The sequence below is a fragment of the Argopecten irradians genome, chromosome 12 (assembly GCF_041381155.1).
Source record: "Argopecten irradians isolate NY chromosome 12, Ai_NY, whole genome shotgun sequence".
Taxonomy (NCBI): Eukaryota; Metazoa; Mollusca; class Bivalvia; order Pectinida; family Pectinidae; genus Argopecten; species Argopecten irradians.
This window is the reverse complement of record NC_091145.1, coordinates 24,815,652-24,835,047: the sequence shown is the minus strand read 5'-3', so window position 1 is coordinate 24,835,047 and position 19,396 is coordinate 24,815,652. Positions and strand designations below refer to the sequence as shown.

The following is a 19,396-nucleotide window of genomic DNA, read 5'->3' as shown; positions in this document are numbered from 1 at the left end:
GCCTGGTGGAACCGAGGTATCAAGGTGAAGGTTTAGAGTCTGTGTAACACAGGTGAGAGATTAAAGCATTCATGTGATGCCTGGTGGAACCGAGGTATCAAGGTGAAGGTTAAGAGTCTGTGTAACACAGGTGAGAGATTAAAGCATTCGTGTGATGCCTGGTGGAACCGAGGTATCAAGGTGAAGGTTTAGAGTCTGTGTAACACAGGTGAGAGATTAAAGCATTCGTGTGATGCCTGGTGGAACCGAGGTATCAAGGTGAAGGTTTAGAGTCTGTGTAACACAGGTGAGAGATTAAAGCATTCGTGTGATGCCTGGTGGAACCGAGGTATCAAGGTGAAGGTTTAGAGTCTGTGTAACACAGGTGAGAGATTAAAGCATTCGTGTGATGCCTGGTGGAACCGAGGTATCAAGGTGAAGGTTTAGAGTCTGTGTAACACAGGTGAGAGATTAAAGCATTCGTGTGATGCCTGGTGGAACCGAGGTATCAAGGACACATAAATTAGCTGGAAATTATTCGTGAAAGAAAATTGCAACATTGGGCCGTCGAGGTCTGCAGGCCATGTGGAATGATGTTGGTCGTTTGTGAAGTCGAGGACAGGGATTACAAACCGACGGTATTGTGATGGCGTTGTGATCGGATGTAATCAGTTAGATTCCCAGCACACAACCAGTCAGCATGGCAATTGTTAGTATTGGTATGGGTGTTTAGTAGCCATTGTGTGTGGGTATTTAGCTGGCCGGATCGTGCGATTCTGTTACACCTCCGTCAATGTCCAATGATAGGATTGATTCCGAGTCGCTGATAACGGCACATCTCCGTTCATTGTTAAGATTTTAAAATAAAATGAAGTTCTCAGATCCTATTGTTTTGTGGTGAGATCGGAAGCCTGAATGTGTACTTTGATCTGAGAGGTGATATAGACAGACGGTGCTGTGAATGCCGTTTGACAAAGATATTTCTGACAGACGTTGATGCTCTCGCAGAATAGAGTTATATTGATGGTATTAAAACCAATAGAGCAGAAAATAACATTGGTCAACATATCAAATTATCATGTGTGTTAATCGGTCTGTAGCCGGGTAAAACGTGATGGTATCTCCAGGTATTACCCAGCAATGGCAGCCTCATCAGCCAGGTAAAACAAGATGATATCTGAAAAATAGCCAGGTAATGGCCGCCTCCAGCTCTGAACTCGTGGCACAGCATCTAATCATTAAAATTGTCCTTTGTAAAGGATGAGCACGTACATTCTGCCATATTTGTTCTCGTTTGATTATTCCTGTAAATTAGCATTAATCAGACAGGTAACAACACCTGCACATTGAGACATTAAGCCTTCAGACAGTGTAATACGGATTCCCTGCTACTTGATGCAGGCTACCCCAAATCCTGACGCGAGTGATTGTGTCTCATCACCTGTAGATGATGAGAGATTTCACCGGAGTTTCGTTACAATCTTTTGTTAGAGCTGCGATTAAAAATGTAAAACTATCCTTTAACGACGACTAGAGTTGATCTTTTACCAAACCTCCCGCCTTGATGGGTAAACTTACCTGCAGATTATACAGGACTTCTAATTATAGCCTACACTGTATTTAGTCATGAGATCAGGATCGAGGATTTCGATACAGGCATAATATATGACATTTTTAACGTTGACAGCCTGGTACTTTACATGACTAGGAATAAACCTGATGTGATTATAAAAAGTGTGAAATGTACTGCAGTATGGCAAATATTCCTCCTTCTGTATAAGACTAGATAACAGGTAGATACAGGTAAAAGTCCCCTTCTCTGTCCCCGTTACGTCTGAAGGTCAAGCTGTGACATTTTCGGTGTGAGAGCTGTTATAGTGTGTGGAGGAATTAGCTGGCTGACTGCGTGTGTTATATACTTTCTGTGGTAGGGTAATTATGTAGGATGTTTATCTTTCTTAGGTGTTTATTGTCGTTGGGGACAGCCGTCGAAATCGGAGACGGCAGAAAATCTGATTGCATTGAGGAAAACAACAGGCTCCAAAATTAAGACTAATAACTATCTGGTCACGACATCTCAATCACGGCTGTGGGCATTCTCAAGGCATCATTAAGGAATCAATACGAGGCCTAAAACAGCACTTATGGGCCTCCATGTTGACTTGAACATCCTTTATTGATTTCAACTTTTAAAACACTTCAGGCTGAAATATCCCGCTGGGAGTTCCATTACTTTCCAATTTCACAATGAATATTGCCGATGGGGAGTCAACACTTGGCTGTACAAACAACATGAAGAACTTTGTTACCTCTTCAGTCTTCTTTAAATGTTTACAACAATGTAGTTGCTGTGTCGTGATAGGTCAGTCGTGATAGCTCAGTTGTGATAGGTCAGTCGTGATAGCTCAGTTGTGATAGTTCAGTCGTGATAGCTCAGTCGTGATAGCTCAGTTGTGATAGCTCAGTCGTGATAGCTCAGTCGTGATAGCTCAGTCGTGATAGCTCAGTCGTGATAGCTCAGTCGTGATAGCTCAGTTGTGATAGCTCAGTCGTGATAGCTCAGTCGTGATAGCTCAGTCGTGATAGCTCAGTCGTGATATAGCTCAGTCAGTCGTGATAGCTCAGTCGTGATAGCTCAGTTGTGATAGCTCAGTCGTGATAGCTCAGTCGTGATAGCTCAGTCGTGATAGCTCAGTCGTGATAGCTCAGTCGTGATAGCTCAGTCGTGATAGCTCAGTCGTGATAGCTCAGTCGTGATAGCTCAGTCGTGATAGCTCAGTCGTGATAGCTCATAGCTCATTCGTGATGCTCAGATAGCTCATTCGTGATAGCTCAGTTGTCGATTGTTGCACTGTAGCTCAGTGCAGCACAATTGACTCATTCACAGTCCTGAAAAATCTTATTGAATTCTTCTAGCCTTTTAATTAGAATAGTTCAAATGTGTCTTCAGTGGATAAATAAGATTAAGATCCAGACAGTATTTCTTGGAATGTTGAGGTCAAGGATCAGCCTCCATCTTTGATACAGTATGTCAATGTAGAGGACACCTACCCTAGTTCTCAATATCTTATTGAGGTAGCCACCAGCAACTACACAGACTTTGTAAACCATTAAAATGACCTTGGGTGTTATGAAATTATAAACTGAGTATTGAAAGCAACAGAAATATTTCACAATGATTTATATTTTACAATTTTGTTTTAATTGTAAAGTGTAAGTCAGAAATAAATAAATAAAATTCATAACACTCAATACAAGTCAGCATGGATATTTCTTTTGTTACTCTATATATTAAAGTAAATATTATCGTCAGCCCCATATATGATGAAGTATGGAAAAGGAGGAATGGGATAGTTTCTATCTAGTTAATGAAATAGCCATGACGCTCGATGTGGTACCTATAACAAGTGCTATGAACCTTAGTATACAGTTAAGATATCAAAGGCTTTATGTCTATAATTTGTCTTTCAGTCCTTGACTAAAATGGAGCTGAAGGCATATTAAGTTAAATTCTTCCCTTTTACATATGGTCCTAGGATCATTTTCCCAGGTGCTAATTGGTTAGAAATTTAAATAAATACCTTTGTGTTATGTTTCAGTCTTTTTAAATGATTCAGTTAAGATAAATCGGCTTGTATATCTCTATCAGTTCCACTCAACATTTAACAATATCATGTCGATAGTATGTAAGATTAACTTAAGTTGACATCAAAGCTTCCAGGTAGAGATGAGCCCTCACCTTATCCGATTTACCTGAAGATCTATCTACCTGTTGTAGTAATTGAATCGTATAGGTGTATTTTGTACAGGTGATACTGTTCTGCTGATTCATGTAAAAGTCTCATCCAGTAATATAAGGGCTGATTCTGTCTGTTTTATTAAATTCTGTTATCTTTTTACTCAGTTTAAGTATTCTAAAATGTATTCACTGTCAGTTTTATCTATAAAAATTCACATTGTGTATAAATCTGAAAGTAAATTTTATGTGATGTTGCATCTCCACTCTTAATCTGATAACCTTGATTTATGTGAGATATTACACATTAGATTCTGTTTAGGATTAATCCACACCTGCATTTTTCTGTGTGAAAATTTTCATTTTACCCATTTATATCCAGGATTATTTAAAAAGATCTTAGATTAAGGAGATGCTGGATGAATATTTCATTGATTAAATATTTGAATATGAGAAACAATCGTTTATAGATAAGAGTAAGATGCTTCAGAAGTTTTTGAGATGATTGATGTGATGATTTTATTCTGATTGCTGTGCTTGAATTTCCTTTATCTCTGACCATGTTTTAATTTTGACCATTATATTGACTATTTTGTAGGTATAAACTGTAACATTAACATGACCAGAAAATATGATGCCTCATCCTGCCCCCACGACCTCTGTCAGCCCCCATCCACCTGTGTGCCTCTTATCAAGGGCGGATTCCGCTGTGAGGGCTGCCCCTCGGAGCCTCACTTCAACCGATTTTGTCAGCTGACCACACGACGATTCCCAAAGGGTTCCTTTCTCACCTTCCCAGCCCTGAAACGACGAAACCGATTCACCATACAACTCAAGTAAGTACAAACACGAGACGACCCTTTTTATACATCTTTGTGAGACCGCTGTAATATTGTAAAATGCAGTGGGCCAAAAGGTAGCAAGATGTGATTCAGAGGTCCGTGTATCTCATAAAATCTGAATATAGAGATTCAATATCCTTCTGCTGAATTCTGTTTTATTTCAAAAATAAAACATTTACATTATATATACATCACGGTCAGTCAGCATGTCAAGGTAATTCTTTGTAAATATCGTAACTGAATTATTTCCATCGGTACCAATTCCTATTAACATAGATGTGATACTGTTTTACCTATCTAAACAACATTGATGATGTAATGAAACAAGTTGGTCAATATGTCTTAGTACCAGCTGTGTGAAGTGATTGTCATTGTTGAATTTCAATGTTGAATTTCCATCACAATTATAGAACATTTACGGTAGATGTCAGAGTCTGTATGCCTGACTGTGTTTGTTGTGTGGACTCCTATATAAATATTTTACATTAAGCTGTCCAGTTCCACACCATTTGTTTGGCCTGCTCAGTAAGTGGTCAGTCACAACAGACACAATTGACACTAGGTTATGTAAACACACAATGGGTCAGGTTTCAAAGGATTTAAATGGACAGTAGTGGGCACTGCCATTTGACTGATGAGTTATCTCCCTTATATGTTGAATGTCTATCGTAAAGATCCCGAAATATTAAAAAAAAACCAACACACACACAAAAAACACACAAAAAAGTTAACTTATTAAAGGTATAGTTTGCATTATCAATTACATCAAAATGACATTTGATTATACATAAGTGTGAAGAAGTCTGTTAGTTTTCTAATGAATAGCCTAGCATGTTGGCAATATAGTATTTATTATAACTACGGGATTTATGAACATTTACTGTAGTAAACCTCCTTACATGGCGGCTATTTAACCTATTATAAGTTTGTTTTCTTGCCCTCAGATATTGCCAGCCACTCTCCTCTGTCTGATTGTTTATCACAAACAAAGCTTTTGATCTATGAACCAGACTATTTTCTTATACAAACATACATTGGTAAGCTTCATATTGAAGTGGTATACTAGGGAAATAGTGCTTAGGGGAAAAGTGTGTGTTTCTAATAGGGGATGGGGATATGTTAAATGGTATACTATTTAAATATTGTGTGGTGGAAATGACTGAACACACATACAGTTCTAAGGTTTTATTGACACAGAAATCATTTGAACAGAAAGATAAGCTCTATGGATACGTCTCTGTGTAAGACAGAAGAATCAAGGTCATTTACTAGAAAAAATGGAATTTCAAAATGAAGGTTGTATGTTGGAATATGTTGATTATTAAATGGTAAAAGTTATTCATTGGAACATGTAGGAGTTGGAAAAATCTCTGTCAAAATGGACCTCAATCATATCAGATTTGGGAGGGTCAAGGTCATGTGATGGAAAGCTTATCTTTCAGTAATTTGTAAAGGTCAAGGCCATGACTGAATCTAAAATAACTGTTCAGTTTGCATTATCTCAAAGACATGGGAAATCTTCTTTGTTATATTTAAAGATAAGAGTAATTTGTCAAAAACTTCTTTTCAAAATTTAGACACCAAATGACATATATCAAAAAGGCAATAAAAGGGTTTAAAATTTCATTCCAAACAAAAGAAGTTGTGTATTCAAAATGTTCATGTTTCAAAACTAGAACAGACTGTTAAATCTGATACATGTAGAGATAACTATTAATGTATGTAAATTGACATGAAGAGACGTTTCCTGTGTATATGACGATGCCTGCTATTTATAACCATGTATTAAATCAATCATGATTAAAGTTCATTGAATGATACGCAAAATTAATTTATTATTGATGTTTCTGTCAGGAAAGTCATTCTTGAAGATGAAAATGATATTCATACCTTGAAGATTTTTTTAAATAAAAATTGAAATTTAATACAATTTTCATAGATTGAATTGTGATAAGGTTGTACATTCCTGAAATTGACACCAAAGTTTCGGGTGAAGTTTTGAATCTCAATGTCAAAGGTAAAAACTCTCACCTGAGGTAAACTGGTGTTGGAATTCATAATTTGAGGTCAAAAGCTCTAACAAGGCATGAAATTAAAGGAAGCTTTTCCTGCTGGTAATCAGGTTTTAACAGGTGAGCAGACTAAAAAAATAATTAACTCAATTAGGACAATAAAGGTAGGGCTACAGCAATTATTGGTGATGCATGATCGTGTGGTGATGTGTGGAGACAAGAATAGGGTTATTCATTTAATTATCAATTTGAGGTGTCCCTGAAATAGCCCCTAAAATAGGGGGACAATGACACATGGTGAACGGCCCTTTATAGGTCTGTGTGTAAGTGTGAATGGTACCGCCAACAAAGCCCATCATGGCCAAGTACAACAGGTAGCGGCCATTGTGTGTCTGGACGCCATATTAGTCCCTATACAGACATTGACAAAACTCTGTCCTTCCTCTTTTGATCTCAGATTTCTCTCTAGAATTAGAAGTAAACCCCAAATTATCTGTTGTGTTGAATTAATTAGTAACTTCTAAAATCATTATATTTAATTAACGCTAATTTGATACAGATTTTCTGTAAAGAGCAAGTTTGTTTGAGTCAAATGTGATAAGAGATTTCTAGATTCACTGAGGTATTTGTTTACATTTGTTTACTTACCTCTAGGCAGGAAATGATACCTTTTAACTGCTCCGTCATATTGTTCACAAATTCTTCAAATGAATGTCAAGTCTTTAAATGGAAATCAAGGTTCCCTATTGGGTTTAGTGTGAGATGTAACTTTAAACCCAATATTTCTTCATTTGTGTGTCTGAAACATGATCTACATGTGGGCCAGCTAGGTTTAACTTTGACTCCTAAAGAAAAAACATGTTTGAAATATGTAATGACTTCACTATTAAATTATTCTGAAGGAAAAAAGGAAATATTTTGTATCATTATAAAATGATTTAAGTATCATTTATCATACATTTACTATGATAATCAGATAAACACAATCACATCCTTACCAAAATATTTTAGAGTTTTTAAAAATCTGTGTGTTAAACCTGTCTTAGCGACCACCTGCTAATTAAGACCATTTCCCTGGGCTCCCAAATGGCCATTTATAATACATTTATAAGGTGTAAAATGTGGTATATAAAGACCACTTGGCTATAGAGACTCCTTGGGTAGCCTTATTGATAGATTTGACTGTATCTGTTACCCTAACATAGCCTGTACATTTTGGATAACATACAAGAGTTGAAATCGGTTTAAAAGGTTTCCTTATATGGAATAATTTGAATTTTTAATGAAAATCTATTATTTTTCCACTTAATTAAGTTTTAAAAAATTAAGTTTTAAAAACTTCTGATGATAGTGAATGTTTCTTTTATCGTAGTCTGTAAAGATTCCATATCACTAGATTTCTGTGGAGGATTCTAACCATTTAGATGTAAGAATAACAATGAATGATTGTTTTTCAGGTTTGCTACCCAGCAACAGAATGGACTGCTGTTTTACAATGGCCGATTTAATGAGAAACACGACTTCATCGCTTTGGAGTTGATCGACGGACAAGTCCAGTTTTCCTTCTCACTTGGTTCAAACATCACCACCATCACTTCTGACGTACTGGGTGGCCTCGGCAATGGAGAGTGGCACCAAGTCGAGATTCGCTACGTTAACAAGGTAGGTACACATGAAGAAATAACAACATTTCATAGTAAATCATTGTCAAAACGACTTCAGAAGAGTTATTCTTTTGACAATATAATGTATATATATATACTCTGTATTTATGTATCTTTGTATTGTTAATGAAATATTTCTGAAATGAAAAAACATTTCATAGTAAATCATTGTCAATTCGATTCAGAAGAGTTTATTCAAGGGCAGATAACTTTATGTTCAGATGTAACCAAGGCAGATTGAGAAATGGATTGGATTGTGTCAGGATAAAGGGAGACAATTTTCTATCTGCTACAATTTATGAATTCATTCACCCCTGTAGACACATTTGGAACTCTTCTGATTCAAAGACTGGAAAAGTTCATTATGAATTTTCAGGGGTATAAATTAGTTAATGTTGAATAAAGTTCACTTGATTCAATTGTGAATGTTGGGTAAGATACAATTAAACTTTACAATTGAAAACAATTTTTTTCTAGGGTGAATTTACAAAGGAATATATATATAAGTATATTTTTATCAAGAATGAATTCCTCTGCCAGATAATGAATATATAAACCACAGGGGTATAGTTACTGTGTGATTTGATCAGCAGGTAATATAGTTTGAAGACGATTAGATACTTGTCTAAATAGAAATTGTGTACCAGAGATGAAAAAGAAATTGTGTACCAGAGATGAAATAGAAACCAGGTACCAGAGATGTAAGCATTATAGCTTTGGATAATATGTCTTTATCCTTGTCTGGATCTTAATAATACAAAAATCTAACATAACACTCTTATGTTAACTCAGACATGATAATGTTAAATGTATTTATAACTTTGTTGGAATTCTTAGATAAATTACGTCCTTACCTAGATTTATGATGTAACTGAAATATTTGAAACACTTTTCATGAGGCCGGCTGGGGGGCTAGGATAACAAGATACTCACATCACTATGCTGGACGGATCATGTTTGAAGTTTGGAATAAGTTGGATGGATTACATATGTTTATCGAGAGTCTAAATATTTGATTACATGTTTTGGCCTTCAAGGTTGTGGATCTTCATTTAGACTCCCTGTAGGGACATTAACTACTGCAACTTCTAATTTAGAGGTCATCCATCCGACCCTTCTGGTTACATCAAATGTTACACAGTGCTAAGTCACTGTGAATTAAAACAACATCGTGATCAAATATTGATGATTTGGTTGGTCGTTTTATTCACCAAAGGTAATAGTTATTCCTGTTTCTGTGTAACCGTGGATAACGGGAACTCTTCCTAGACATTGTGTTACCAGGCAAACAGATCAACGCTACAGTGCAGTATATAGTGTGAGACAGATGGTCATTAAACTCAAGAATGCAGAGAAACTTTATATCCCTGCAATTGCATGATTGCAGCAACAGTCAGAAATACAAACATTGTGAGGACTCTGATCCCCACAAAACATCTGTTGTAGTTATTACATGTACACTACGATGTAAGTAACTGTTCCTCTCGGACAATTAATGCAGACATTTATTAATATCCAATTACGACTCGTTAAATGTTAACAAGTGCAATGTATGTTAATTTGTGAGCACCAACAGTCAGAAATACAAACATTGTGAGGACTCTGATCCCCACAAAACATCTGTTGTAGTTATTACATGTATACTACGATGTAAGTAACTGTTCCTCTCGGACAATTAATGCAGACATTTATTAATATCCAATTACGACTCGTTAAATGTTAACAAGTGCAATGTATGTTAATTTGTGAGCACCAACAGTCAGAAATACAAACATTGTGAGGACTCTGATCCCCACAAAACATCTGTTGTAGTTATTACATGTATACTACGATGTAAGTAAGTGTTCCTCTCGGACAATTAGCACAGACATTTATTAATATCCAATTACGACTCGTTAAATGTTAATAACTGCAATGAGCCCCACACACATCTCTGTAGATAAATATTACATGTTTACTGTGGGTAATAAATGGTGATTACAGTGTTATTTCTGTTATTTCGTATTTGCACTGTGGTTAGGTGTGAGGTAACACTTCCTTACAGTATACAGTTATATAGCTGAGCTGCTGTACTTTACACAACGGTATAAACTTTTATATCGGCCTACCTCTTAAACATATTACCATGGATTCTATTCCAAATAGAGTCATAATTTCTGTTTTTCTGGAATCGCTTTTTAATCTGAATGCCATAAAACCTGATACACTCTCCCTACATTACTGATTAGTTGTTCTCATCAGGGAAATCGGTTGATACAAAAAATAAAAATGTTTTGTGGTGCTCAGATATGGCCTACATCTGTCATTCTGTGAAAACAAAGCCAACTGCTGTTGATATTTATATGGTATTTTAGAGAGACTATATGTTACTGACAATATTACATCAATATTTTTGATATCTTAAAGCATTAAATTTGTAATACTGTGTTATGTTTAGTTTGGATTTGAGCTTCAGTATTGAAGGAGAAGAAAGATAACTATCTGTATATTTTAGGATAGGTCATTTACATGTATCAGAGACAAATATCATTTTCATTTACTGTAGTCATGTTTTTGTTTACCAAATATATAGACCCTATGCTAGTGTTCATATGGTGACACCAAATTCTGGTTTGTCATTGGACAAATGATGAAGGACAAGGTTTTAATAACAGTACTATAGTGGTGATTCTATATAAACTGTGGTAGGGGTTCTGTAGATTAGAGGTCATGTAAAGGTGAAACCTAATGAATCATTGTCTGTAGTAGTCCATAAAGAAATTTATTGGCAGAGAAATTAATGAAGATTTGTGTGATAGATTTCTCCCCCTCCCAATCCTCGTTTGGTATCCTTAGATTCCACCCTTTCCCCCACCCTCCAATAAACACTATCCTCTGCACTATACAATGGTAGTTATTGGATTGGAATCAGTTGATAGCTGCATCTCCTGACATGTCCTCTTTAATTCTATGGTTTATATCTGTCAGACATCCAGATCCGATGTCTCTAATTATTTTCTCTAATTGCCCTTTGTCAAGGTATGGAACCATTGTATGAAGCTTTGTATACAATCCAGTTGGAAGCCTTAATAATTATACAGTATGCAGACGAGACCTTCTGCTTCTAAATTAGATAAGAAAGTTCCTGATGTATTGTCTCATCAATTGCACCCTATAATCAAGAAGGATCAGAAACGCAGACTCGAACAATACTCAAACAATAGCATATTGATTTTTGTAAGTTATGTGCAATCTTGTGCTCTGATGAACTTCCGACAGGCATGCTTTAAGACATTAGCTTTTTCCAAAGTCGGCATTGCCTTGCAATTTTCATTTCAAATAAAATTAGAATCTATGAGATTTTCATGCAAAGCTGTTAGTGGCTGAATACATACAGTAAACTTGTAAAATCCTGAGTCTTTATATCGGGTGGGATCTGACAGGGGTGCAGACAGCTTTATACCAGGAGACACAAAGCCTATCTATTAGTGTAAAGATGGATGTGAATGTGTGGTACAGTTCAGAACAGCAAAGATCTGACTTAGACTTGGCTGTGACGAGTGTTAAGGCCATTTGTCTGCAGATTTTGGTTTAATTGTATTCCCAACATCACCAATGTCCGCTCAAGTTAGAACTGTGTCACCATGAAATGATAAAGACTTGGAGACAAGGGGTCTGTGGCCGATCTCTCAATCTTGTTAGAGGCCTTCTGGCTCCAAATTGTACAGCAAACGTTTATATCTAGGTGCCGTAGAGCTTATATATATGCATCCATCTGCAGCCAGAAACATTTGTACATAAATGTGCATTGCCTCCCCCGTCCTCCATTTAAAATGGAAAGTATTAGGCTATAAACACATTTGCTGCATGTTATTGTAGATTACACATTATCCCGACTCGCCTAACTTAGAACTGGTAGGTGGTAGCGATATTCCACAAATTTTTTTTTAACTTGTACAAACATTACAGATGTGAGTAAGTTAACAAACAGAGAAAGGATAAGAGCAAGTTTTGTGGGAACAGACATTCCATCGAAAATTTCACACCCGTGTAGATCTGTATTTCAACATGGAAGTGAAAAACTGGATAATATTTACTTAAAACAAGAACCTGCACTGCAATATGTTTTACAAGATAAGATTGATCCTGTCAGTGTAAAATAATTTCTACAACACGATGGATTTAGTGTTGAGAAAAAACTGTCATAAATCATAAGCCAGGAAAGTGTGTATTTTATCAGCAATACCGCAAAGTGTAGAGGACTTTGGAGATTTATTATTGAATATTTTAGAAAAAGGTTTATGTAAGGTGAGGAGCCAACAATTATGTATTGTGTTGGCTTGGTATTTAGAACCTGAGGAATATATCATTTAACAGCCCTCAAGTTACTATGATGTTAATGATGATAGATGTAACGAACCCCTGATAGCACTACTAGCTCCTGGTGGAAGTTCTAACAAACCCCTGATAGCACTCCTAGCTCCTGGTGGAAGTTCTAACAAACCCCTGATAGCACTCCTAGCTCCTGGTGGAAGTTCTAACAAACCCCTGATATCACTCCTAGCTCCTGGTGGAAGTTCTAACAAACCCCTGATAGCACTCCTAGCTCCTGGTGGAAGTTCTAACAAACCCCTGATAGCACTCCTAGCTCCTGGTGGAAGTTCTAACAAACCCCTGATAGCACTCCTAGCTCCTGGTGGAAGTTCTAACAAACCCCTGATAGCACTCCTAGCTCCTGGTGGAAGTTCTAACAAACCCCTGATAGCACTCCTAGCTCCTGGTGGAAGTTCTAAATAAACCCCTGATAGCACTCCTAGCTCCTGGTGGAAGTTCTAACAAACCCCTGATAGCACTCCTAGCTAGCTCCTGGTGGAAGTTCTAACAAACCCCTGATAGCACTCCTAGCTAGCTCCTGGTGGAAGTTCTAACAAACCCCTGATAGCACTCCTAGCTCCTGGTGGAAGTTCTAACAAACCCCTGATATCACTCCTAGCTCCTGGTGGAAGTTCTAACAAACCCCTGATAGCACTCCTAGCTCCTGGTGGAAGTTCTAACAAACCCCTGATAGCACTCCTAGCTAGCTCCTGGTGGAAGTTCTAACAAACCCCTGATAGCACTCCTAGCTCCTGGTGGAAGTTCTAACAAACCCCTGATAGCACTCCTAGCTCCTGGTGGAAGTTCTAACAAACCCCTGATAGCACTCCTAGCTCCTGGTGGAAGTTCTAACAAACCCCTGATATCACTCCTAGCTCCTGGTGGAAGTTCTAACAAACCCCTGATAGCACTCCTAGCTCCTGATGGAAGTTCTAACAAACCCCTGATAGCACTCCTAGCTCCTGATGGAAGTTCTAACAAACCCCTGATAGCACTCCTAGCTCCTGGTGGAAGTTCTAACAAACCCTGATAGCACTCCTAGCTCCTGTGGAAGTTCTAACAAACCCCTGATAGCACTCCTAGCTCCTGGTGGAAGTTCTAACAAACCCCTGATAGCACTCCTAGCTCCTGGTGGAAGTTCTAACAAACCCCTGATATCACTCCTAGCTCCTGGTGGAAGTTCTAACAAACCCCTGATAGCACTCCTAGCTCCTGTGGAAGTTCTAACAAACCCCTGATAGCACTCCTAGCTCCTGAAAGTTCTAACAAACCCCTGATAGCACTCCTAGCTCCTGATGGAAGTTCTAACAAACCCTGATAGCACTCCTAGCTCCTGGTGGAAGTTCTAACAAACCCCTGATAGCACTCCTAGCTCCTGGTGGAAGTTCTAACAAACCCCTGATAGCACTCCTAGCTCCTGGTGGAAGTTCTAACAAACCCCTGATAGCACTCCTAGCTCCTGATGGAAGTTCTAACAAACCCCTGATAGCACTCCTAGCTCCTGGTGGAAGTTCTAACAAACCCCTGATAGCACTCCTAGCTCCTGATGGAAGTTCTAACAAACCCCTGATAGCACTCCTAGCTCCTGATGGAAGTTCTAACAAACCCCTGATAGCACTCCTAGCTCCTGGTGGAAGTTCTAACAAACCCCTGATAGCACTCCTAGCTCCTGGTGGAAGTTCTAACAAACCCCTGATATCACTCCTAGCTCCTGGTGGAAGTTCTAACAAACCCCTGATATCACTCCTAGCTCCTGGTGGAAGTTCTAACAAACCCCTGATATCACTCCTAGCTCCTGATGGAAGTTCTAACAAACCCCTGATAGCACTCCTAGCTCCTGATGGAAGTTCTAACAAACCCCTGATAGCACTCCTAGCTCCTGATGGAAGTTCTAACAAACCCCTGATAGCACTCCTAGCTCCTGGTGGAAGTTCTAACAAACCCCGGATATCACTCCTAGCTCCTGATGGAAGTTCTAACAAACCCCTGATAGCACTCCTAGCTCCTGGTGGAAGTTCTAACAAACCCCTGATATCACTCCTAGCTCCTGATGGAAGTTCTAACAAACCCCTGATAGCACTCCTAGCTCCTGATGGAAGTTCTAACAAACCCCTGATAGCACTCCTAGCTCCTGATGGAAGTTCTAACAAACCCCTGATAGCACTCCTAGCTCCTGGTGGAAGTTCTAACAAACCCCGGATATCACTCCTAGCTCCTGATGGAAGTTCTAACAAACCCCTGATAGCACTCCTAGCTCCTGATGGAAGTTCTAACAAACCCCTGATAGCACTCCTAGCTCCTCCTGGTGGAAGTTCTAACAAACCCCTGATAGCACTCCTAGCTCCTGGTGGAAGTTCTAACAAACCCCTGATAGCACTCCTAGCTCCTGATGGAAGTTCTAACAAACCCCGGATATCACTCCCAGCTCCTGGTGGAAGTTCTAACAAACCCCTGATAGCACTCCTAGCTCCTGGTGGAAGTTCTAACAAACCCCTGATATCACTCCTAGCTCCTGGTGGAAGTTCTAACAAACCCCTGATATCACTCCTAGCTCCTGGTGGAAGTTCTAACAAACCCCTGATATCACTCCTAGCTCCTGGTGGAAGTTCTGAAAAAAAAACCTGATATCACTCCTGTGGAAGTTCTATCTGCTTTGTTTATTGATCTTATCCAGTTCTCAGTATGGCATTTCTGAAAAATAAAAACAACAATTCAACACTAAGCCATTTATCAGTTCTAGATTTCTGCATCAAAATTGAAAATGCATGTCTGATGATTGTGATCGTGAAAATACAAAGATGTTTTGAAATAATGAAATGCACAAAACCCATTAGTAATTAAAAAGATTGTTGTAGGGTCACTCCATCCATCCTCGAAAGGAAAGTTCATGGTCTGATGAAAACTGGACTTACTCATGCATATCTCTTGACAGGGAAACTAAATGGAAAGGAACAGTTTCATCTGCAACTTGTAATTAATAATAAATACACACAGAAAAATCAAATACAAGAAAAAAAGTTTTAAAAACAATGCCATCTGCCATCGGTGAGTTTTATTAATTCATGGCAGACGTAATAACTGTGAGCATGCAGTGTGAAAAATGGTTGAAGCACCCATAAAATATACAACATTTGTACATTGATTGTAATTTACCCCAATAAACACACATTTTATGATAAAAATCCTAGCTACCCAGGATTGAGATACAACCATCCATCCCATACAAACCATATTATTATAACCTTCAGGGTGAGATATTGATTTTAGGCATTAAATTATGCAATACATTGCTCAGGAATAAATAAATTAATAAAATACTTTGACTATCATATCCTACCATCTCTAGATTTATTTTATTGTGCTTGAAAAATAATTGTAATTGAATTGGTTTCTTTGATGTTGGATTGTGTATGTAGATGAGCTGGGGGCATGTGCCTGGGGGCGATGGGTCGGGTACTGGCGTGCCTCATTATCTATAGTCCTGAGGGCATTATTAGGGATTTCTCAATGTTAATTACACGACACATTTCGTTATAATTCACAATAAATTTATGTTACTGTGATGGTAATTTACATGTTAATGATGTTGTTGATGTTTGCGTGTCCCCGAGTAACACTGTCCATGGTGACAGTGATGATGATGGAGATTTAAATTTTATATCTCTCAAACAAGCATCGTTTTCCTCAGGTTGGTCCGGAAGGACATCGCCTCTAACAACGAGACATCTCTTTCCTCTGGTCCAGGAAGAATGTCACCCCTAAAGACAGCTATGGCAATCTCTTGATCTTATAAACCACAGAGATCTACTTCAAACTGCAATGGCTTCCTCGACAGTTTAGGGTTAACATGTCTTAGATTTCACCATTCATTCTTTAAAATCACTTCACAACTGTAAAATATTCAACTGTATTTTCACTATTAAGAGTTTGTGTTGTCTGATATTACTACTAGAGAAAGGCCATTACCGTCGGGCCTTGTAACATGTGCATGCATGTCCATTGGGGAAAAACTATTGTAACAGGTGCAGGAAGGCTTGAAATCTTCATGATACAGCATGCACCATCTTGTCTATTTTTGATGAGAGAGGCTGGAGCAGTAGATGGTTTTGTCTAGAATTGTGAAACATGTTGTGACTTAATGGTTTAGTCAGAACTGATATTGCGATCATTTTATACATATCATATTTGTAGGAACATACCATAATAGATATATAAATTCATCAACCATAGAATTGGTTTTGATATTCATTCTCCTCTTTGTGTAGAGTTATCTACCCTTAGAAGGAGATGTTAATTAGTACATTTGTTTATTGAGTAAGAAAACTGATTCATTTTCTCGAAAAGTAATGACATTTATTCACATAAACAAATAATGCGACGGTCAATATACCTGCCATCAAGAGTAGATAACTCTAGACTAAGATTCCATAGTAAACCTTGATCTATCGGACTATTAATGTAATGGTGGTAGATGGTGATTGAAATGTTACAGAAGCCTATATAAGGTTGTGTAATACCCAGATTTTACACCAGAGATATGGAGCTCCTGTAATGATCCCACCGGCTTGAAGCCCTTTGATGTGGCCTTGATTTCTGCTAATTAATGGTAGACTTATTGGAGAATCTCCACATTATCATTGTTATTGGGTCCTAATAGATGTCCATATGGTATGCAGGTAGTCATTACAGGATTGTGTTATCGTGGTCAGTCGGCCTATAACATGAGGGCACGCCCCATTTACTGGTGGGCTGAGTAGTGCACAGTCTCATTTTCTCCTTGTCTCGGCAAAAATCAATGACTTCTAATGTTACAGTTAGTGATTTATTGATGTTTGAATTTCAGTCACTCATATTCATGGTCACTAGAACGTTTATAAGAACTGACTGTTATACAACTTAATATTGATATACAGGGTTCGTTATTTATTATTAGGGAGGATGGCATTGATTCAGACTTAGGAATTTTATATTGGGAATATTTGCTTGTTATCAGGATCAAAGTTGAAGGATTATATTTTAAACTTCCGTAAATTATAATTGTATGACTCATCATAGCGTAATCTCATTCCAAACATTCACGCGACAAGGTGTACAAGTTTTATGATCCAGTTAATAATCTCCCTTGAGAAAGCCTCATGGATGTTCAATTATTATTTTCCTCTTATATTTTGAGAAAATTCTATAGAATTGAATTGTCTGTTAATTAGAAACACCTGTTGGTTATTTGTTCTTGTTTGAATGTCTTATCTAGATTGGTGTGCGATAAAAAAAAAGTGAGATTTGATTTGTGTGTTACATACAGCCTATCTTTTTACTCACTTAAAATGTATTTGAACCCACTTTTGCTCTGGATATGACTGTCGTTAAATCAAGTATACCTTACTAAAGGAGAAATGGCTATTGTATTCATGCTTGTAAAAGTAATTTCAGCATTGCCTTTTAAGTATGTAACACGGAGATCACAAAATGTTAGCATGTGTGATAGCCATATATCATACAGCTGATTTCCGGACTGTTTGGCGTGGCTTTTAAGTCCGTCTAACTCTCACCTGTCATATGTGATCAGTGTACACTAAAGTCTTTGTTGGGTAATAATAGTTAATGGTAGAATTCAAACATTTTAACGTTCAACTTTAAGGTTATGCTGAAACCTATTAGAAATATCCCTGAATCAACAGTTTCAATGTACAGAAGAAATATAAGCCATAATGTGGTCATTTGTCAATGTCAGTGATCGATGCATGGATTACAATATTCATTATGATCAAATCAGGTATAGCCGTGCATGTTACTAAATACCGATGGTAATCCCTGGAAATGGTAAAATCACAGAATTAGTCTTGGTCGCTCCTGCTCTTGCTTCTATAACTAATGGACATGAATGATGGCATCCTCTCAAATGATGCTGATCAATACTGTAATGTGAGATAGTGCCATTGGACAACGACGAAACAGAAGGACCATTGGGATTACAGGTCACATGACCTCTGTAATACATCACTGTAGTACAGAAAACATTTCATGTATTTGTGTTTTCTGATTATGTTATTTTCCAGCAAACGAGCCAGATTCCCATGACAAGTCTGACATGTGTTATAGTCAGTTAGATAGACATGTAGGGGAATAATTATCCTGATCGGCTACATTTGTTAAATCAAACCGGAAACAGACTTGATAAGACAACAAAATGTTCTTTGTAACTTTGGTTCGGATTCTGCTTCCCTTGCAATTGTGCCATGGAGTGCAAGATACATTGTAACCTTAACATTGGGTTTGACCTTGGCCCTTGACCTGTGAAGCCTTAGTTACAATGGTAACAGGGTTGTAGATCATCTCTAACATTGAGTTTGACCTTGGTCCATGACCCGTGAAGCCTTAGTTACCATGGTAACAGGGTTGTAGATCATCTCCTGCTAATTTGGCTTGTTTAGGAAGTGCTGTGTACAGTGATACTGTTGGGTAAATGATGAGGCCTCATTACAACATAGATAAGATCAGGGTTTATAAATCATTCTCACTCCGCACTGTAACAACGTTGTGTGATGGGGACATAGACATTGTTTCCCTGCAGACCTCCCCTGACCTCGAGTTTCTCTGTAAACCTCACGACCCCTAAATACAACAGTAATGATACCATTACAAACACGTTACCTGATTGTAACATAGATAAGATCCCATTCATTCATAAGTACAACTGAAGTATTTTATCACTGCTGAAATCTAACATCATTCTCTGGTACCTAATAAACTGTAACATGATAAAGGCTCTGAAATAGGGGAAAGTGAGTGTACACATTTAAACGTTTGTAT

General features: G+C 37.8%; 1 protein-coding gene across 3 annotated transcripts in view; it reads left to right on the top strand.

Annotated features, from left to right (window-relative positions):
* Positions 1-19,396, top strand: part of LOC138336430 (cadherin EGF LAG seven-pass G-type receptor 2-like) — a 65,435-nt gene that overhangs the window by 24,424 nt on the left and 21,615 nt on the right. For all 3 annotated transcript variants that reach the window (XM_069285931.1, XM_069285930.1, XM_069285928.1), the window contains exons 5-6: positions 4,314-4,551; positions 8,027-8,231. In XM_069285931.1, the coding sequence (XP_069142032.1) occupies positions 4,314-4,551; positions 8,027-8,231 (443 nt within the window). The remainder of the gene's footprint in view (positions 1-4,313; positions 4,552-8,026; positions 8,232-19,396) is intronic.